The sequence below is a fragment of the Populus trichocarpa genome, chromosome 19, assembly GCF_000002775.5.
Source record: "Populus trichocarpa isolate Nisqually-1 chromosome 19, P.trichocarpa_v4.1, whole genome shotgun sequence".
Lineage (NCBI taxonomy): Eukaryota > Viridiplantae > Streptophyta > Magnoliopsida > Malpighiales > Salicaceae > Populus > Populus trichocarpa.
The window spans coordinates 14,363,183-14,385,256 of NC_037303.2; the positions used below are offsets into that span (position 1 = coordinate 14,363,183).

At 34.0% G+C, this 22,074-nt stretch overlaps 5 protein-coding genes across 9 annotated transcripts; all 5 read right to left on the reverse strand.

Annotated features, from left to right (window-relative positions):
- Positions 1-1,377: 1,377 nt before the first annotated feature.
- On the reverse strand, positions 1,378-12,930 carry LOC18108627 (uncharacterized). Of its 5 annotated transcripts, none has more exons than XM_052449586.1 (3): positions 12,791-12,930; positions 5,961-6,179; positions 1,378-1,680 (listed from the first exon to the last, which is right to left on the reverse strand). In XM_052449586.1, the coding sequence occupies exons 1-3, from the start codon at positions 12,928-12,930 to the stop codon at positions 1,506-1,508; spliced, it is 534 nt and encodes a 177-aa protein (XP_052305546.1). In that variant the 3' UTR covers positions 1,378-1,505. The 5 variants fall into 5 exon arrangements, with proteins under 5 accessions (XP_052305546.1, XP_052305545.1, XP_052305548.1 ...); XM_052449585.1 differs by having other exon boundaries at positions 1,378-1,726; positions 6,007-6,122; positions 12,734-12,930; XM_052449588.1 differs by lacking the exon at positions 5,961-6,179 and having other exon boundaries at positions 1,378-1,898; positions 12,791-12,927.
- On the reverse strand, positions 4,219-4,784 carry LOC18108628 (uncharacterized). The gene has a single exon (XM_052449590.1). It carries the CDS (start codon positions 4,614-4,616, stop codon positions 4,347-4,349), a length of 270 nt encoding a protein of 89 aa, XP_052305550.1. The 5' UTR covers positions 4,617-4,784; the 3' UTR covers positions 4,219-4,346.
- Positions 8,539-9,050, reverse strand: LOC18108630 (uncharacterized). The gene has a single exon (XM_006371575.3). It carries the CDS (start codon positions 8,934-8,936, stop codon positions 8,667-8,669), a length of 270 nt encoding a protein of 89 aa, XP_006371637.2. The 5' UTR covers positions 8,937-9,050; the 3' UTR covers positions 8,539-8,666.
- LOC18108631 (uncharacterized) lies at positions 10,040-10,511 on the reverse strand. Its single transcript, XM_006371576.3, has one exon. The coding sequence runs from the start codon at positions 10,433-10,435 to the stop codon at positions 10,169-10,171; it is 267 nt and encodes an 88-aa protein (XP_006371638.2). The 5' UTR covers positions 10,436-10,511; the 3' UTR covers positions 10,040-10,168.
- Positions 12,266-12,739, reverse strand: LOC18108632 (uncharacterized). The gene has a single exon (XM_006371577.3). The coding sequence runs from the start codon at positions 12,662-12,664 to the stop codon at positions 12,398-12,400; it is 267 nt and encodes an 88-aa protein (XP_006371639.2). The 5' UTR covers positions 12,665-12,739; the 3' UTR covers positions 12,266-12,397.
- Positions 12,931-22,074: the final 9,144 nt, after the last annotated feature.

Consider the following 22,074-nt stretch of genomic DNA (forward strand, 5'->3'; position numbering starts at 1 on the left):
GATTTTTTATATCTAAAGATTTAATGGTTCACATAGCAACACAGTGACTACTATAGAGAAAACGGCCTTTTAAAACTACTATAAAGAATTTGAGCGTCTAATTAGAAGTTATGGTCCTATTAAGAGTTATTTTGGTCTGACATGATTAGACCTTCTCTTTAAGTTTAGATTTATCTCATTGATTCATAAATACATCTGTTAGGTTGTTCAAGTACTATGCTTGGGCCAAAACTCATTCAGTTATAGTAGACTCACATCTGACTGCTTAGAATCACATATTATCGCAAATCCAACTACATCATTGACATTGAAAAACATAGGACAAGCATTTTGCATACGATAACATTTTGAGATTTTAATTGGAGTCTATTTTTTAGTCTACAAGTTGAATAAAAATATATATCTTGACTCTTAAAATATATTTGGAAGAAAAAATTCATTAAATTATAGTTTTTATATAAAACAATCGACCAATTCATACAACTAAATTTAATTAGTCAACCACTTGAGCCAGGTGATTGGAGATTCACCTAGTCACTTTTAGAAACAACGATATTTAGTAAATGTCACGTTTTTAAAGTATGATACGGTAAAAATATATTATTTCACCAATTTTTTTTCAAATGATATTATTCCGTTAAAATTTATAAAAAAAAACTACCAATTTTAAAAAATAACCACTAAAAATTAAAAAATTATGATATTCCTTTACAACCTTTAAAACCTTTAAAAATATACATAAAAAAAAGTAATGATAATATTTACACCGTTAGGTAAAGATCAACCTTAAAAAAAATACGTACCGATTATTTATCCAAATAATTTATTCTCTTTCGAGCAGTGGACAGATGATTCCCTTACGTTACGAAACATTATTCACTTCAAAAAAAGTATTTCTTGCGATCTAATTCATCTTTCAGAGATTAAAGAAAATGTTAATTTTTTGGGCCAGTTCAACCATTTTGCAACATTCCCAAGTTTCTTGAAATTTCATAAGTTTTGACATCGAAGAAAATAATCCCTATTCATCTTCTTTTATGCAAAAAAACGAAAGACATAAAGAACTTCCTTTTGGCTCCAAAAAGGGGACAAGTCCAATAATTATTTCTTAATCCATTTTTGTCCTTGAAAAACCAGTTTAAGTTCTAAATCTAATGTTTCTTGAATTGAATTTTTATTTTTACCAAACTATAATTTAGATTCTAGTGAGATTCCGATTGATGCAAATATCTTTGACAAATGCCCCTCAATTTATTTATTTTAGCTGTGGTGCGCACTAAAATTAACCTTGTCATGATCCTTTTAACTTTGCTACATGAGGGCCTGCGAAAAGAAATGGGAAAACAGAAATTATAAAATAAATGGTGCAAGGAAAAATTAATCCAAAAATAATATGGTTTGATTCCATTAAGTCAGCACCAAAATTTACAAATATTTACATCAACTTGCAACATTCAGGGTAATCCTATCACGATAATTTCTCAATTTCATCTTGCTTCTTAGCTTTAGTAAGGACCCCAACAGCTCAAATACATGACTTTTCTTAGAGATTCCTCAGACTGTTTTGCTGTCACTTCCTTGACTTTATCCGAGATCATGGCAGAAGATGAAGAAGAAAGCTTCTTGGCCTGAGAGGCTGATCTGACATGGTTCTTGGCATGTTGGTGCAGGGATCTCAAGGTGTAGTTCCACCTGCAGAACCCTTGGTCTTTCAACGCCTCAACACCTCCAACAGCTGCTGCAACCAACCAAGCTTTGCTTGCTGAACTCATTTTCGATGTTACTGTAATATAGAACCAACAAGTTGGAAACTCTTTGAAGTGGGATTTGTAGAGATTAAGATATCAGGAGCTATGATCTGATGAAGTAAATGGGAGTAAAGGGGTTTGGTTATATAGGTGGGTGTACCAAAATTGGAGGAGAAAAACCAGAGGCTAAAGGCTTCTTGGTGGTGGTTTTGAGTGAGGAAACCAGCGAAGGCCAACGGTATTTTTTATAAGACAAGTGGTCTCTATTTCCCCTTTAATTATTGGAATACAACTTGGTCATTAAAAAAATAGAGATAAAAAAAACCAAAGTTGTTAACCTTCGGAACTCCTCCTAGTAATAAAGATGGGACTGCTATCAATAAAAAAACAAGAAACAAATATAAAAAAATCTCATAAAAAAATATTAGGAAATGAAATTAAAAAATTATATATAATAAAAAAATCCAAAACAAATCAAATAACAATAAAAAAAATATAGACCAAATTTAATAATAAAAAAAATTATAATCAAATACTGAGAGATGAAATTGAAAAAAAAATAATTTAGTTAGTAAAAGATTTTTTAAAATAAAAATAAAAATAAAAATCATGTTTGATTTGAAAATAAAGTTAAATCAAACGTTAGGGTTGAAATTGAAGAAAAAACCAATTAAAAAAAGATAGAAAAATAAAATAAAAAATCATAGAGAAATGATATTAATTCAAATATAAATTAAAAAAGATTAAAAAAGATTTTTTTTTCAAGAAAGGTATCAATTAAAATTAAAATTAAAATTAAAAAGTTAAAATAAAATAAAATGATAGTTTAGATGTCGCAAGCACATTTAAAATTAACAAAAAAATAACTCAATTTATATATATAGCCTGGTTTATGTTTAATAAGTCGGTTTTATTTTAATAAAATAATAAATAAATAAATAATAATAGTAAATGATTTTTTTATAAAAAAATCATAATAACCTAAAAAAATAACTTTTGCAAGCATGAAATTGGAATAAAAAAGTCCGAATCAACTTTAGATAGTGTGATAAAAATGTAAGAAATAAAATCCAGCTCCTCTAAATCTTCATACTGAGATTTCCTTGTATCAATTGAATCCCCATACATGTCTCCAAGACTCTATAACCATATATTTTCAAAAGTATAAGAGTTTTCGTGATTACTTGTGTCCAATAAGAATCAAGGATCCTTTTTCAGTCTTTGAACTTCTCATGGAATGCATCCTGAACTTATCATATTACTTACTTTTACACTTTTTTTTTTAACTAGATTACTTCTTTTATTAAGAAGACAATTAAACTCTCTTCTTTTTTGCAAAAACGTTTGACAAAAATTACCCACACTTGTAACCTCTATACAAAACAATTAATTTTTTTTTTTTTGTTTCAAGTCTACATGGGAGGAAAATAATGGTTGTATATTTTTTAGAAAAACAAAACTGTTGTGGTTAGCCCAAATGGCAACAAATCTTTGTCTCCTTGTTATTGTCTGGGTTGTGGTCCAAACAACAACACCCTTGCTATCTGGGGCCCGACCCAAACAACTGCGCCTAGTACCAAAAAGAATTTCTTGTTGATGACACACACCTTAATGTATTGCGAATCACCCACACAAACTACTTTTCTCTATGCTTTACTAACAGATTCTTTGCTAATACACATTTTGATAAAGGATTAACACCACTTATCTAGCCAATAGTTACATGTCTATGCAAATCAAGCGTCTCTTCTCTATACCACTAGCTTTTTCTAGCTAATGTTTTGCTAACATTAGCCAACCCAACATTGTATGGCACTACGATCAATGATGACACCAACATTTCCACCGAATAATTGTTGTCAAGACATCCCAAGATAAGCCGATGTGATTCAAGTCCAGAAATACATTGAATCACAGATAAACAAGAGAGGCTTTTGATAATGAACATTTTACTCCTCTACAATTCGTTCTTCTTACATTGTTCTCATTTTCTCTTTTATACTTCCTAACTTGAACATTAAAAGTCTCTGGTTCCATGCTGACCTTATTTTGTAAGGCTAATCCCATATTTAGACCTCCACATATCTTCATCTATAATCGTTGTCTATAAAAACCCAATTTCTGTGTGAATCTTTTTCACAAATTCATCAGTTAATTATTCACAAATTCTTCGGTTAATTATTTATACAATCCTGTTGTAATTTAAAGGCTTGTTTCATTCACATACAGTGATCATCACCCTGCCGTGAACACTTGTGAGTGAACAAATATACTCTCCTAAACTAATTTTCTTCTGGGCTGGGCCAAATTGAAATTGAGAATTCCAGTTCAAGATTTGCACTAATTTGTCAACTTATCAAGATATTTAGCTTTTGTGATGCAACCCCTCCTCCAATTGAGTTGCTGATTTTTTTTTTTTTAACAGGAGCCATATCCTTGTTAATGTTACGTTAAGGCCATTTTCCCAAAATTTTGCCAATAAAATGAGATATATTTGATTGGCAATCAGCACAAGCATTTACAGTTTAAATCAACTTGCAAAAATTTACTCTAATCCTATGAACTCATTTCCTCAGAGTTTCTTTTTTCTTGAGAGTATCAGTTTGGACCCCAGCAACTCAAATACATGACTTTTCTTAGAGACTCCTCTGACTGTTTCGCCTTCTCTTCCTTGAATTTACTTGAAATAATGGCAGAAGATGAATGAGGGAGCTTCTTATTAGCCTGAGAAATTGACCCGACATGGTTCTTGGCATGTTGGTGTAGCGATCTCAATGTGTAGTTCCACCTACAGAAGCCTTGGTCTTTCAAGGCCTCAACACCTCCAATAGCAGCAGCTACCAACCAAGCTTTACTTGCTGAACTCATTTCTCTGTAATATAAAACAGAACAATAGTTGGAAACTCTTTGATGTGGGATTTTTAGTTGAAAAAGAAGAGATGTGATTGAGAATCCGTGTCGATGGTGTAAATGGCAAACTGGGATTTGCTTATAAAGAGAGTAGGTAGGGGACTAGGTGCCAGAAATTGGGAGGAAACCGGAAGCTAGGAACAAGCTGTGGCTGGTGGTTTTGGCTTAGGGGAGCCAGTGGTATTATTTTAGTGTGGTTATGCTATGATGGGACTGAATCTTTATGTCCATCAAGGACCACTTGGTGGCATTAAATACATTTCTTCTTCATGCATCTTATCACGTTGCTAGAGCGGGGCCTTGTTTTGGTAAAGAGGCACACGGTTTGCTTTATAAAAATCCGAAGTGAGCCTCAAGTATAGGAGGCAAATCCACTTGTTTTTCTTCAGGAGTGGGGCTCGAGTAAAGGACAGACAATAATTGTAGATCCATTGCATGTGTCACAAAATACCAAGTTCTCAACTCTCAAGCTCTCCTTATCCAGACATGTCATCCAGCAAAATTTTGATGCATAAACGACTTCAGCAGTGAGCTAATTCGTTTTTCAGATATTAAAGAAAATACTAATTTTTCGTGTCAAGTTCAACCATTTTGCAACATTCCAAGTTTCTTGAAAGTTCAAAAGTTCTGACATTGAAGAAAGTAATCCCTATTGATCTTCATTTAACAGATAATATATATATATATATATATATATATATATATATATATATATATATATATATATATAACTTCCAATTGGCTCCAAAAACGGGGTAAGGTTTTTATCCAATAATTATTTCTTAATCCATTTGTCATTAAGAAACCAGTCAAAAGTTACAGACCTAGCTTTTTTTTAATAGATTTTCTTAACCAAACTAGAATTTAGATTCTATCTTGAGATTGCAATTGATTCAAATATCTTTAGCAAATGCTGTGATGCACTAAAATTGAACCCTTTCATGATCCTTTCCAAAAGAAATGGGAAAACAGAAAAAAATAAATGGTGCACTGAAAAATTAATCAAGAAATAATATAGTTTGATTCCATTAAGTCAGCACCAAAATTTACAAATATTTACATCAATTTGCAACAATCAGGGTAATCCTATCACGATAATTTCCTCAATTTCATCTTGCTTCTTAGCTTTAGTAAGGACCCCAACAGCTCAAATACATGACTTTTCTTAGAGATTCCTCAGACTGTTTTGCTTTCACTTCCTTGATTTTATTCGAGATCATGGCAGAAGATGAAGAAGAAAGCTTCTTGGCCTGAGAGGCTGATCCGACATGGTTCTTGGCATGTTGGTGCAGGGATCTCAAGGTGTAGTTCCACCTGCAGAACCCTTGGTCTTTCAAGGCCTCAACACCTCCAACAGCTGCTGCAACCAACCAAGCTTTGCTTGCTGAACTCATTTTCTCTGTTACTGTAATATAGAACCAACAAGTTGGAAAACTCTTTGAAGTGGGATTTGGAGAGACTAAGGTATCAGGAGCTATGATTTGATGAAGTAAAGGGGAGTAAAGGGGTTTGGTTATATAGGTGAGCGTACCAAAAGTGTAGGAGAAAAACCAGAGGCTAAAGGCTTCTTCGTGGTGGTTTTGAGTGAGGAAACCAGCGAAGGCCAACGGTATATTTTAGAAGACAAGTGGTCTCTATTTCCCCTTCAATTATTGGAAGACAACTTGTTCATTAAAAAAATGGAGATAAATTAAACTTTTTTATTATACCTAGTTTGTTTTTCCTTTAAAAAAAATAATTTATTTATTTATTTTTCAAATCATTTTAATACGAAAAAGTTAAAAATAAAATTTTTAAAATAATAAAATATTATTTAAATCCATTTATTCTAATATCAAACTTGTCTCTGCTCTGAGTCACACGCATTAAACAAATGGGGTTTGTCACTTCTCAATCAATGTTTTGTTTTGGGCAAGACTGTTTTTGAAGACAATTGAAGTAATAGTGAGGACTGTCTGTAAACAATTGTGGTGATCTAGAAAACTACAATAAACTATTTCAACAGCGCTTCGTAGAGGATTGTATATTTTTTTAATAAAAAAAAGAATAAATAAGTTTTTCGTCAGGTTTTTTATATAAAAAATTCTCCATCATATATTAAAATATCTATACATATATTTAATTAAATTAATTAATATTTAATTATTAAAATTAAAATATTTTATCATACAACACATATTATATACTTAGTTATTTTTAATAACTTTGTTTTTTGGACTAAAATTTTTATTTAATCAAAAGATTATTCGTGCTAGTAAACAATAAAAGAGTTGTTAACAAAAGCAAATAACAATTAAATATGAAACTCAACTATTAAATAATTAAATATTGAGCGACAAACTTAAAATAAATATTTTTAAAAAATCAATAATAAAAAAATTGAGTCAACTTGAGTTAACCCACTAACTCCACGATCATGGACACCAGATTAGGATAGCTCCATGAAAAGAAAAGTGAAAAAAAAAAAACACAGATCAATCCCAAAATTTTAAATATTGAAGGATAAAATTGAAGAAAAAAATCAATTTTAAAAAAGATTTTAAAAAATCAAAGTTAAGAAATGTTAACTTTTAAAACTCATGACCGTGATCATGAGACTAAGACCGACTGCATGAAAGGCAAACAAAAAAAAACAATGAAAAAAAATTCTCAATAAAAATATGCTTACTAAGGGAACTAAAAAAATTATATATATATATATCCGAGTCAATTTGGATTAACACATTAACTCTGAAACTATAGGCATAGGATTGAGATAATTCCACATAAAGGAAGATGAAAAAAACCAATTAAAAAAATTAAATGTTAAATGATGAAATTAAAAATAAATCAATTTGATAAAAGAACATAAAAAATTTAAAGTTAACTAGTGTTAACTTTCGAAACTTGTGACCCTAATAATAAGGATGAGACTAACCACGTAGAAGACAAGAAGAAAAATAAAGAACGGAGACCAAATTCAATAGAAAAATCAATTGAAATCAAATGCCGAAGAATGCAATTGAAAAAAAAATAATTTGTAAAAGGTTTTAAAAAATAAAAAAAATAAGGATCAAATTTGATTTGAAAAACAAATTAAACCAAACGATATAAATGAAATCAAAGGAAAAATTAATTAAAAAATAAAATAAATAAAATAAAAAATAACAGAGAAGAGATATTAATTCAAACATAAATTAAAAAAATATTTTTAAAAACATAAATTAAAAAAATATTTTTACCAAAAACAAAATTGTTTTTGTTGGCCCAAATGGCAATAAACCTTCGCCTCCTTGTTATTGTTGGGGTCGTGATCCAAATTCCAAACATCAAGCCAATAATCACATATCTATGCAAATCAAATATATGTTTTCTATACCAATAGCTTTTTCTAGATAACGTTTTGCTAACATCAATGATAACACCAAAGTTTTCACCAAATCATCTGGTTTGAAATTCTTCACGTCCCAAGATATTTTTTAAGGCTAATCCCATATTTAGACCCCCACACATCTTTCATCTATAATTGTTGTCTATCAAAACCCAATTTCTGTGTGAATTTTTTTCACAAATTCATCAGTTAATTATTCACAAATTCTTCGGGTTAATTATTATACAATTCTTTTGTAATTTAAAGGCCTGTTTCATTTCACATACAGTGATCATCACCCTGCCGTGAACACTTGTGAGTGAACAAATATACTCTCCTAAACTAATTTTCTTCTGGGCTGGGCCAAATTGAAATTGAGAATTCCAGTTCAAGATTTGCACTAATTTGTCAACTTATCAAGATATTTAGCTTTTGTGATGCAACCCCTCCTCCAATTGAGTTGCTGATTTTTTTTTTTTTTAACAGGAGCCATATCCTTGTTAATGTTACGTTAAGGCCATTTTCCCAAAATTTTGCCAATAAAATGAGATATATTTGATTGGCAATCAGCACAAGCATTTACAGTTTAAATCAACTTGCAAAAATTTACTCTAATCCTATGAACTCATTTCCTCAGAGTTTCTTTTTTCTTGAGAGTATCAGTTTGGACCCCAGCAACTCAAATACATGACTTTTCTTAGAGACTCCTCTGACTGTTTCGCCTTCTCTTCCTTGAATTTACTTGAAATAATGGCAGAAGATGAATGAGGGAGCTTCTTATTAGCCTGAGAAATTGACCCGACATGGTTCTTGGCATGTTGGTGTAGCGATCTCAATGTGTAGTTCCACCTACAGAAGCCTTGGTCTTTCAAGGCCTCAACACCTCCAATAGCAGCAGCTACCAACCAAGCTTTACTTGCTGAACTCATTTCTCTGTAATATAAAACAGAACAATAGTTGGAAACTCTTTGATGTGGGATTTTTAGTTGAAAAAGAAGAGATGTGATTGAGAATTCGTGTCGATGGTGTAAATGGCAAACTGGGATTTGCTTATAAAGAGAGTAGGTAGGGAACTAGGTGCCAGAAATTGGGAGGAAACCGGAAGCTAGGAACAAGCTGTGGCTGGTGGTTTCGGCTTAGGGGAGCCAGTGGTATTCTTTTAGTGTGGTTATGCTATGATGGGACTGAATCTTTATGTCCATCAAGGACCACTTGGTGGCATTAAATACATTTCTTCTTCATGCATCTTATCATGTTGCTAGAGCGGGGCCTTGTTTTGGTAAAGAGGCACACGGTTTGCTTTATAAAAATCCGAAGTGAGCCTCAACTATAGGAGGCAAATCCACTTGTTTTTTCTTCAGGAGTGGGGCTTCGAGTAAAGGACAGACAATAATTGTAGATCCATTGCATGTGTCACAAAATACCAAGTTCTCAACTCTCAAGCTCTCCTTATCCAGACATGTCATCCAGCAAAATTTTGATGCATAAACGACTTGAGCAGAGATCAAATGGATTCTCTTATGTTACGAAACATTATTCACTTAAAAAAAATTATTTCTTACGAGCTAATTCATTTTTCAGATATTCAAGAAAATACTAATTTTTTCTGTCAAGTTCAACCATTTTGCAACATTCGAAGTTTCTTGAATGATCAAAAGTTCTGACATTGAAGTAAATAAGCCCTGTTGATCTTCATTTAACAGATAATATATATATATATATATATATATATATATATATAACTTCCATTTGGCTCCAAAAACGGGGTAAGGTTTTAATCCAATAATTATTTCTTAATCCATTTATGTCATTAAAAAACCAATCAAAGTTACAGGCCTAGCTTTTTATTAATAGATTTTCTTAACGAAATTAGAATTTAGATTCTATCTTGAGATTGCAATAGATTCAAGTATCCTTAGCAAATGCTGTGATGCACTAAACTTGAACCTTGTCATGATCCTTTTTCACTTGTGACACGAGGTGCTCCCAAGAGAAGGGGGAAAACAGAAAAAATAAATGGTGCAAGGAAAAATTAATCCAAAAATAATATAGTTTGATTCCATTAAGTCAGCACCAAAATTTACAAATATTTACATCAACTTGCAACAATCAGGGTAATCCTATCACAATAATTTTCTCAATTTCATCTTGCTTCTCAGCTTTAGTAAGGACCCCAACAGCTCAAATACATGACTTTTCTTAGAGATTCCTCAGACTGTTTTGCTTTCACTTCCTTGACTTTATTCGAGATCATGGCAGAAGATGAAGAAGAAAGCTTCTTGGCCTGAGAGGCTGATCTGACATGGTTCTTGGCATGTTGGTGCAGGGATCTCAAGGTGTAGTTCCACCTACAGAACCCTTGGTCTTTCAAGGCCTCAACACCTCCAACAGCTGCTGCAACCAACCAAGCTTTGCTTGCTGAACTCATTTTCTCTGTTACTGTAATATAGAACCAACAAGTTGGAAACTCTTTGAAGTGGGATTTGTAGAGATTAAGATATCAGGAGCTATGATTTGATGAAGTAAATGGGAGTAAAGGGGTTTGGTTATATAGGTGAGCGTACCAAAATTGTAGGAGAAAAACCAGAGGCTCAAGGCTTTTTCGTGGTGGTTTTGAGCGAGGAAACCAGCGAAGGCCAACGGTATTTTTTATAAAACAAGTGGTCTCTATTTCCCCTTTAATCATTGGAATACAACTTAGAACATGAAAAAAATGGATTTGTAGAGATGAAATAAGTTTCTTTTATTATTATACTAGCTAGTTTGTTTCTATTTTTTAAAAATATTTTTTTAAAAGTAATATATATTTTTATTATATTACATTATAAAAACATAATAATTACTAAATATCATTATTTTTAAGAGAAATAAGATAAGTATCCGCTTCACAATAGTGATTTTTAGTAAATATCGCGCTTCAAAAACATAACAAAATAAAATTTTAATTATTTGGCTCAATTAGTTAACTGGTTCATAAGAGTTAGTAAAACCAATTGATCGATTTCAAAAATAATAAATAAAATCTCAAAACTGCTAAAATTAGAACGTCTCAATAAATTTTTTTTATATCTAAAGATCAAACAGTCCACATAACAACGAAGTGGCTACTTTACAAGAAACGACATTCAAAATCTCCTGTAAACAATTTGAGTTCTTAATAAAAAATTATGGTCCATTTGAGAGGTATTTTAGTCTGGCATGATTAGATCTTCTCTCTAAACCTAAACCTATTCTTTTGTTCTATAAAATCATCTGTTAAGCCATCCACGTAATTTATTTGAGTCAGATTTCATTTGTCTATGATAGACCCATATATGACTGCTCAGAATCGTCTGTTATTGTAAGTCTGACTATATCATTAATATTAAAAAACAAAAAACAACTACTATGTAAATAATAACTTTTTAAGATTTTAATTGAAGTTTATTTTTTAGTTTACAAGTTGGACAAAAATGTATATTTTGACTCAAAATATATTTGAAAGAAAAAATTAATTAAATTGTGGTTTTTGCATGAAACGGTCGACCGGTTCATGCAACTAGATTCAACCTGTCAACCAGTTGAGCCAAGCGATTGGAGTTTCACCTTGATGTTTTTAAAAATAATAATATTTAGTAAATATCATGTTTCTGAAATATAATAAGGTAAAAATATACTAATTCACCGAATCTTTCTCAATTGATATTACTCTATCAATATTTTTAAAAAGAAACTCTGATAATTGTTTAAAAAATAACCATTAAAAACTGTTTAATAAATTATGATATATATATATATATATATATATATATATATATATATATATATATATATATATATATATATATATTCACTTCAAAAAAAGTATTTCTTGCGATCTAATTCATCTTTTAGAGATTCAAGAAAGTATTCTTTTTTGGGCCATTACAACCATTTTGCAACATTCCCAAATTTCTTGAAATTTCATAAGTTTTGACATCGAAGAAAATAGTCCCTATTCATCTTCATTTATGCAAAAAAACAAAAGACATAAAGAACTTTCTTTAGGCTCCAAAAAGGGGTAAGCCCAATAATTATTTCTTAATCCTGTCCTTGAAAAACCAGTATAAGTTCTAAATCTAATTTTTCTTGAATTGAAATTTTATTTTTACCAAATTATAATTTAGATTCTAGTGAGATTCTGATTGATGCAAATATCCTTGACAAATTAACCTTGTCATGATCCTTTTCACTTTGCGACATGAGGGCCTGCGACAAAATAAATGGTGCAAGGAAAAACTAATCCAAAAATAATATGGTTTGATTCCATTAAATATTCAACAACAAAATTTACAAATCAATTTACATCAACTTGCAACAATCAGGGTAATCCTATCACGATAATTTCTCAATTTCTTCTTGCTTCTTAGCTTCAGTAAGGACCCCAACAGCTCAAATACATGACTTTTCTTAGAGATTCCTCAGGCTGTTTTGCTGTCACTTCCTTGACTTTATTCGAGATCATGGCAGAAGATGAAGAAGAAAGCTTCTTGGCCTGAGAGGCTGATCTGACATGGTTCTTGGCATGTTGGTGCAGGGATCTCAAGGTGTAGTTCCACCTACAGAACCCTTGGTCTTTCAAGGCCTCAACACCTCCAACAGCTGCTGCAACCAACCAAGCTTTGCTTGCTGAACTCATTTTCTCTGTTACTGTAATATAGAACCAACAAGTTGGAAACTCTTTGAAGTGGGATTTGTAGAGATTAAGATATCAGGAGCTATGATTTGATGAAGTAAATGGGAGTAAAGGGGTTTGGTTATATAGGTGAGCGTACCAAAATTGTAGGAGAAAAACCAGAGGCTAAAGGCTTCTTCGTGGTGGTTTTGAGCGAGGAAACCAGCAAAGGCCAACGGTATTTTTGATGACATGATGCATCTTTTGTCTAAGTAGACGACTGGCTTCATTAAAGAAGTTGGGATAAAACGGGATGGGTGTAGATTTTTTAATTTGTTCCTGACAATCGACAGATCAACCTTGTCTCTATCTTCTCACGAGCACACCGTTTTGCTTAAAAAAAAAATCCAACTAAGCTCAAATTAGAGGTGAGGAATGCCACATGCCATGTTCTTGGAGGCTCACACGCATGAAACTGTATCAATTAAGGTTGCAGGACCGTCTAGGAAACTGCCTGCTTTCTTTCTTTTGTTTTTTTTTTCTTTCTCAGTTAATCGATCACTAGATTAACTCGCAAGCCAATCCAATTCGAATTTTACTAAATTAATATTTAATACAGTTCAGCAAAAAACTAGACAGGTTATGTCATGAAACAGACTATAGCCAAAATAAAACTAGACTTGTCAAGTTCTAAAATTGTAGATTAAACTTTTCAGAAATTTATATATATATATATATATATATATATATATATATAATATTTTTTATCTCTATAAAAATAAACTAGATATTTTGAGTTATATTAATTCTAAAATTTATTATAAAAAAGATTTATAGTTCAAAAATTTCTAATTAATATAATCCATCTAGTATAAATTAAATAGAAAATAAATAATTATAATTTAAAATTAATTAGAAAAATAATTAAAATAATAAAACAATAACTTTAGTTTTCATATTAGATGTTTTCAAATTTCTGTGAGGATTTTTTTTCAGACTTAGCTTTGCTAATCTAATCTATTCCAGGTTTAATGGCTATGATCATGCATGGAAGTTAAAAGTTCAGTTGTTTTCTTTCTGCAAGAAGGTCATATGTAGGTAGGTTTCCACTAATGTTAACTATTAGCGCTTGAATAGAAATTTGAGGCAAAAATTGTATTGGTCACGACCATTTGTATTTCTGAAAATAAACGCTCATATTTTTAATTTTTTCTTTTCATTTGGGTTTAACAGAGAGAGATTCTAGTGAGCTTGTAAGAGTGATTTAAGAATGAACATTAATTTTGAATCAGCATCGTTCCTAGTTTCTTGAAACTGCAGCTTTGACAGGGAAAAGGACATAATTCTGTAATTTTAAATATCAAAAGATTTCAATCCAATCTTACTTATTAATAAATTTATGTGATAGTATAAGGTCCTCTTCCATTTTTCACACAATGATCACTCCTGTTGTGATTAGTGACTGGGAATTTTACACCAAAATGGATTTTCTTTTGGGTCAAATCCAATTTGAGATTTTCGTTTTTCATGTAGCCTTTTAATCCATTTGAGGATGTGGGGAGAAAGATATTTTAGATTCCAGTTGAATGTCATATCTCAAATTGAAATTAAATGAAATTGCCTGTTTATTCCACTAGAAAACTAGAAAAGAGCTTTGTTAAATTTACTCACTGAGGAGATGCACTGCGCGCTACCAAAAGAATTGATAAAAACATATGATAATGTTCGATTTCAGCAAATGAGCATCAAAATTTACAATTTGCATAAGCTTGCAAGGATTTACTCCTATAAACTATAAACTATAAACTAAGTCCCTCGATTTCATCTACTAGATTCATAGCTTCAGTTTGGACCCCAACAACTCAAGTACATGACTTTTCTTAAAGACTCCTCCGACTGTTTTGCCTTCTCTTCCTTGACTATATTTGAGATCATTGCTGAGGATGAAGAAGAAAGCTTCTTGGCCTGAGAGGCTGATCTGACATGGTTCTTGGCATGGTGGTGTAGGGATCTCAAGGTGTAGTTCCTGTTGGCATGAGCTGTACAAACCGAGAGACAATAGGAAATTATAGCTGTAATAGTCACGTTTATCTTCTATTTATGTAAATCCCGATTGTCATGGGATCGTAATTGTTTCCTTTCCAAATACAACTAGGAAGGCTGTACATTGTGATGTATAAATCCCCTGTTTCTGCAATAAGAATACACAATTGAATTCTGCAGAAAAACCCTACTCAAATTAACATGGTATCAGAGCATAGATCCTTAAATTGATCTATTGCTACAACGAAAGTTGCTGGAACCAATAGCAGCATACGATAATGGAGGGAATAGAAGGAATGGAAGGAGCACCAGCAGAACTAGAGCAACCAAATATGGCTGCAAATCTTGAAGACCTTATGGCAAGAATGACTCAAGCCATAAACCAGAATCAAACACAGACTCCAACAGTAATGCATGATATTACTGCAACACAGATTGGTATCAAACTCGATGGTACCAATTATGCTTTATGGTCCCAAATTGTTGAGATGTTCATCTCAGGAAAAGACAAATTGGGATATATAAATGGTGATCTTCCACAACCAGAACCGAATGACCCTTCGTTTAGGAGGTGGAGGACAGAAAACTCAGTGGTAAAAGGATGGTTAATTGGCTCAATGAACCCATCCTTGGTCAGCAACTTTATTCGATTCCCTACAGCTAAACAGGTATGGGATTCAATTGCTGTAACTTACTTTGATGGGACTGATACATCTCAGGTGTATGATCTAAAGAGGCGAGTAAATAAGATGAAACAATCGGGAGAACCAATTGAAAAATACTACAATGATCTCCAAGGCTTATGGAGGGAGATTGACTTTCGTCGTCCAAACCCGATGAATTGTGTTCATGATATACAAAAATACAACACTCTCTTGCAAGAGGATCGGGTGTACACCTTTCTTGATGGATTAGATGACAGGCTTGATAAAATCAGGAGTGATGTGTTGCAACTGAAACCATTTCCAACTGTAGAACAGGCGTATGCCCATGTCCGGAGGGAAGACATAAGGCAGGCCGTGATGCTGTCCAACAGAGGAAATATTCCAGATGCTGCTGCAATGATCTCTAGAGGTATGAGAACTGGTTCACAAAACAAATTTACATTGCAGGTAGCCAAGACTGGAAACTCCTCTTCACATGGGGGGAAATTTAATCCTGCAAAAACTAAGGGCCATGTAGAAGGAGGAAACGATGGATGCTCTCACTGTGGGAACTTGAAACACACCCGTGAGACATGTTTTAAAATACATGGCTACCCCGAATGGTGGACAGAACTCAAGGCACGAAAACAAAAAGAAGCTGCTGGTGGAACTGGAAGAGCAGCCATGGTTAATTCAGCCCCTATAAATCCAGAAGCCACCCTTTCACTCGTCCCACTTGTTGAATCAAAGGAGGACAAGGCAGCCTCTCTCGGTAATCCAGGTAACAATTCCAGTAATGACAGCAGTGCCTTACTTGTGTCTAACGCAGGCAAGAATGAAGACTGGATAGTGGATTCAGGAGCTACTGATCATATGACGTTTTGTCAAGATGATTTCGTGGAAATTACAGAGCCAAGGCGAAATAATATATTCAATGCCAATGGGGTTAAGTATCCGGTTACAGGAGCTGGAACCGTAGATATATCATCTTCAATCTCATTGGCTAACACTCTTTTAGTACCCTCTCTTTCCAGTAAATTATTATCAGTGGGACAAGTCACCGAAGAACTCAATTGCTTAGTGCTAATGTATCCAACATTTTGTCTTTTTCAGGATATTCTCACGAAGGAGATCATTGGGCGTGGTACTAAAAGAGAGGGGTTATACTACATGGACGACTTCAGTTTCGGCAAAGTCAATACCATGAGTCGCACATCTAGCGCACGCGAAGAACAGATTTGGTTATGGCACTCTCGGTTGGGGCACCCTTCATTTAGCTATATGAAGCATTTATTTCCGCAGTTATTTTCAACTTTGAGTTACTCAAATTTCAGATGTGAAACATGCATATTGGCCAAGAGTCACCGTGTACCTTTTCCAACTAGCATGAATAAAAGTGATATTCCATTTACTCTAATTCACTCTGATGTTTGGGGACCTTCCCCTATTACAACTATCTCGGGTATACGATGGTTTGTGACTTTTGTAGATGATTGTACGCGGATGACGTGGCTATACTTGTTGAAACGCAAGGATGAAGTATTTGGTGTATTTCGAGCATTTCATGCTATGATTCAGAACCAATATTCAGCAAAGGTCCGTATTCTTCGGACGGACAATGGGGGAGAGTATATGAATCGCAATTTTCATGAATATTTCCAAAGAACTGGTCTCCTCCATGAGTCATCGTGTAGTCAGACGCCACAACAAAATGGAGTAGCCGAAAGGAAGAATCGACACATCTTAGAAACTGCACGAGCCGTGTTGATTGGATCAAATACACCCGGCCGTCATTGGGATGACGCTGTTGCTTCGGCTGTGTATCTAATGAACCGTATGCCCTCTAAGGTTTTGGATTTCAACACCCCATTACAGGTTTTGTCAAAACATGTCACTCTACCATCTTTACTACTCATTAAGCCACGTATATTTGGATGTGTTGCCTTTGTTCATTTGCATAAAAATCAAAGGACCAAGCTGGAACCGTGTGCTGTTCGGTGCATATTTTTGGGGTATGGTACCAACAAGAAAGGGTATCGCTGCTATGACCCGAATAAAAATCGGGTATATATAACAATGGATGTCACATTTGTAGAATCGGACAAGTTTTATTCATCACATGTATCAGCTTCTTCTCTTCAGAGGGAGACTTGGGATGAAGAGCAGAAGTGGTGGACGGGACAAATTGAAGAAACAGTGGTGACAGCAGCTCCTCCATCACAGGAGGAGGAAACCATGGTGACAGCAGCCCCGGGACAAATTGAAGAAACAGTGGTGACAGCAGCTCCTCCATCACAGGAGGAGGAAACCATGGTGACAGCAGCCCCTACCGTGGTGACAGTGGCGCCATCACAGGAGGAGACAGAAGCAGCTGTTACACAAATGGATGAAAATATGGTGACAGCGGATGCTGCTATACATATAGAGGAAGAAGCAGTAACGGGAACACCAACAGGAACACCATCACCAGTTGCAGATAATGGCCTGTATGAAGACATCATGGTTATTGACTCTGACGATGAATCTCCTAGTAGAAGAACCCCTCTTTTGGAAGTACCCGACAGTGACAATCCTTCTCCTGAGAATATTCCTGAGGTAAGACCTTCTGCATCACCTTCCAGCAATGTTTTGGATATTGCAACTGGTTATCACTTACCTTTCAGGAGTAACCGTGGCAAAGCTCCAGCTCGCTACTCTCCTGGAGAAGCAGGGAAGAAATCCAAGTACCCAATTTCTAATCATATGACAACAAAAGGCTGGTCTGATCCTCTTATAAAATTTGCACAAAAGCTGTCTTCAGATCACATTCCTTGCGGAGTCCATGAAGCCTTAGCAGATCACAAATGGTCAGTAGCAATACAAGAGGAAATGGAAGCTTTGAATCGGAATAGAACTTGGGATCTTGTCCCACTGCCGGCTGGAAAAAAAACAGTGGGGTGTAAGTGGGTATTCTCAATTAAACACAAAGCAGATGGATCCATTGAACGATACAAGGCGAGGTTAGTGGCTAAGGGATATACTCAGACATACGGCATAGACTATCAGGAGACATTTTCCCCTGTAGCGAAGCTAAACACCGTGAGGGTGCTGTTATCTGTGGCTGCAAATCTAGATTGGCCCCTACACCAATTTGACGTGAAGAACGCCTTTCTTCACGGAGATCTTAAGGAAGAAGTATACATGGATATCCCACCAGGCTATATGTCATCCTCCACAGGAATTGTCTGCAGGTTACAAAGGGCATTGTATGGACTGAAACAATCACCGCGTGCATGGTTTGGTCGCTTTAGCATGGCTATGAGAAAGTATGGTTTTCAACAAAGCAACTCAGATCATACTCTCTTCCTAAAACGACGACAAGGGAAAATAACTGCCTTGATAATCTATGTCGATGACATGATAATCACAGGAGATGATTCAGAAGAAATCTATAGACTGGAGAAACATTTGGCCATGGAATTTGAAATGAAGAACTTGGGTGGACTCAAATATTTTCTTGGAATAGAAGTGGCTAGATCAAAACAAGGCATCTTTCTATCACAACGAAAGTATGTACTTGATCTACTAGCCGAAGTTGGAATGCTCGACTGCAAGCCGGCGAATACTCCAACAATTCAGAATCAGAAACTTGGGGAGTATCCTGATCAAACCCCAACTGACAAAGAGAGGTATCAACGACTGGTGGGTAAGCTAATTTATTTATCTCATACTCGTCCAGATATTTCATACGCGGTGAGCGTGGTCAGTCAATTTATGCATTGCCCTAGTAAAGATCACATGGATGCGGTTGTTCGAATTCTTCGATACTTGAAATCAGCTCCGGGAAAGGGGATTATGTTCTCTAAGAATGATCACTTAGATGTTGAAGGCTATACAGATGCAGACTGGGCAGGAAACTTGGCCGACAGAAAATCCACATCAGGATACTTCACATTCGTCGGAGGCAACTTGGTTACGTGGAGGAGTAAGAAACAAAAGGTGGTAGCTCTATCAAGTGCGGAAGCCGAGTTTAGAGGTATGGCAAAGGGGCTTTGCGAGCTTTTGTGGCTCAGACGCCTACTCTCAGAAATTGGATTTGCACCCAATTCAGAAATGAATTTATATTGTGATAATAAAGCCGCGATAGAAATATCTCAGAACCCAATCCAACATGACAGAACAAAGCATATTGAGATAGACCGGCATTTTATTAAACAGAATCTTGAAGAAAAGGTAATTCGCTTTCCGTTCGTCAGATCAGAGGACCAACTTGCGGACATGCTTACAAAAGCCGTTTCAAACAAAAACTTTCACAGCTCACTTGACAAGCTGGGTATCAAAGACATTTCTACACCAACTTGAGGAGGAGTGTTGGCATGAGCTGTACAAACCGAGAGACAATAGGAAATTATAGCTGTAATAGTCACGTTTATCTTCTATTTATGTAAATCCCGATTGTCATGGGATCGTAATTGTTTCCTTTCCAAATACAACTAGGAAGGCTGTACATTGTGATGTATAAATCCCCTGTTTCTGCAATAAGAATACACAATTGAATTCTGCAGAAAAACCCTACTCAAATTAACAGTTCCACCTACAAAACCCTTGATCTTTCAACGCCTCAACACCTCCAATAGCTGCTGCAACCAACCAAGCTTTACTAGCTGAACTCATTTTTTTGTTACTGTAATATAGAACCAACAAGTTTGTAGTGGGATTTGTAGAGAGTACGATAACACGAGCTATGCTTTGATGAATCCGATGGGAGGATGGGGTTTGGTTATATAGGTGAGAATGCCAAAAGTCTAGGAAAAAACCTGAGGCTAAAGTCTTCCTGCTGGTGGTTTTGGGTGAGGAAACCAGCAAAAGCCAATGGTAATTTTTTATGGTGAGATGACTGCATTGTCATTCAACTACCACATGGTGACAATAAGAAAGTGGGGCCAAAATCGGGTTCTTAGGGTGGCTAGAATTTTTTTCCTTTTACTCCACAACAAGCCAAAAGCTTCTGTGCCTGCCATGAAATGAGCACACGGTTTTGCTTCGTAAAATAAATAAATCCAAGCCAAAGTATAAGGAGGAGCATAGCTGAAGGGTGAGTCATGCATGCCACAATTTGGTGGCTCTTTCTCATTGAAGTGCATTTGCCACTTGTAAGGAATGCAAGAAAGTGTGGGACTGAGGATAAACAAATGTCAAATTGCATGCTTCTCCTTTTCGTTTTCTTTATATAAAATAAAGCTGATAGCCTCTCTCTCTCTCTCTCGATTTCTTAAAATTCATCTTTTTTCATATTTTATTTTACGGTAAACAGGTATTCACAGAGCTTTGGTTTGGTGTTATGGAGCTATACGATGACGTAGGAGAAGCGATGTTGTTACTTGCTGCTGTTGTTGTATGATTGCTAATAAGCAAGACAGTTTTCGAAGACAGTTGAAGTAAATAGTGAGGACTGTATGTAAACAATTGTGATGGTCTAGAAAACTACATTAAACTATTTCAACAGCACCTCGTTGAGGATTATATATCCTTTTTAGTAAAAATAATAATAATTAAGTTTTTCATGAGGTTTTTAATATAAAAAATTCTCAATCATATATTAAAATATTTATATATGTATTTAATTAAATAAATTAATATTTATCAAGAAATTATTAAGATATTTAATTATGGAACACATGTTATCTGTTATGTACTCAATTTTATTTAGTAATTTTGTTTCTCGGAATAAGTTTTTTGTTTATTCAAAAGAATATTTATGCCAATAAATAAATAAAAATCATAAATAAAAATAAATTAAATAAAAATATAAAGCTTAACTATCAAATGTTTAATATTAAATGATAAAATTAAAAAATATAATATTTAAAAAAACAATAAAAAAAGATTTGAATTAACCTGTCAACCCCATGATTATGAGCACTAGATTAAGATAGTTTCATTAAAAAAATTTTAAAAAAAATAAAGATCAATTCCAAAATTTTAAATGTTAAAAAATAAAATTTAAAAATATTCATTTTAAAAAAATAAAAAAAAAATCAAAGTTAACCGTGTTAACTTTTCAAAACCAGTGATGAGATTAAGGCAAACAAAAAAAAATAGAGTAAAATTCTCAATAAAAAATGCTTAGCAATGAACTAAAAAAAATAATATATTAAAAAAATCAGTGGAAAATTCTTCACAAACTCATCAATTAATTACACACAAATTCTTCGATTAATTATTTATACAATTCTGTTGAAATTTAAAGGCCTGTTTCATTTCACATACAGTGATCAACACCCTGCCGTGAACACTTAAGAGTGAAGAACTCTTCTCCTAAACTAATTTTCTTTCGGGCCAGATTGAAATTGAGAATTCCAGTTTAAGATTTGCACTAATTTGTCAACTTATAAAGATGTTTAGCTTTTGTGATGCAACCCCTCCAATTGAGTTGCATAAATATTAAAGTTTGATGGGCAATTAGAAACTTGATTGAGAAAATCCAAAACTAAGGACCAAACTGAAAAAAGCGCACAAATAAAGGGACTGATTTGAAAAATTAACATTTTGGCGTTCTTTTAAATAAAACAACGCGTTTTGTCCAAAACAGCGTTGTTTTATTGCACTGTTCACTTTAAAAAAAAACCAAAACAATGCCATTTTGAATGACACTGTGGGTCTTCTTCTTCCCCTGGACACACAAAGGCAGGGGAAAAAGAAGTTTATCTCCCTTGCAACTCCACTCTCACTCTCTCACTTGCAAGACGACTGACGAAACCCACGCCA

Coding starts and splice junctions, on each gene's coding strand:
- LOC18108628 (XM_052449590.1), bottom strand. CDS start 4,616: ATGAGTTCAGCAAGTAAAGCTTGGTTGGTAGCTGCTGCTATTGGAGGT.
- LOC18108630 (XM_006371575.3), bottom strand. CDS start 8,936: ATGAGTTCAGCAAGTAAAGCTTGGTTGGTAGCTGCTGCTATTGGAGGT.
- LOC18108631 (XM_006371576.3), bottom strand. CDS start 10,435: ATGAGTTCAGCAAGCAAAGCTTGGTTGGTTGCAGCAGCTGTTGGAGGT.
- LOC18108632 (XM_006371577.3), bottom strand. CDS start 12,664: ATGAGTTCAGCAAGCAAAGCTTGGTTGGTTGCAGCAGCTGTTGGAGGT.
- LOC18108627 (XM_052449586.1), bottom strand. CDS start 12,930: ATGAAGCCAGTCGTCTACTTAGACAAAAGATGCATCATGTCATCAAAA. Junction 6,180..12,790: donor TACAATTTTGGTACGCTCAC/CTATATAACCAA, acceptor TGGTACGCTCAC/CTATATAACCAAACCCCTTT. Junction 1,681..5,960: donor TTCTGCAGGTGGAACTACAC/CTTGAGATCCCT, acceptor GTGGAACTACAC/CTTGAGATCCCTGCACCAAC.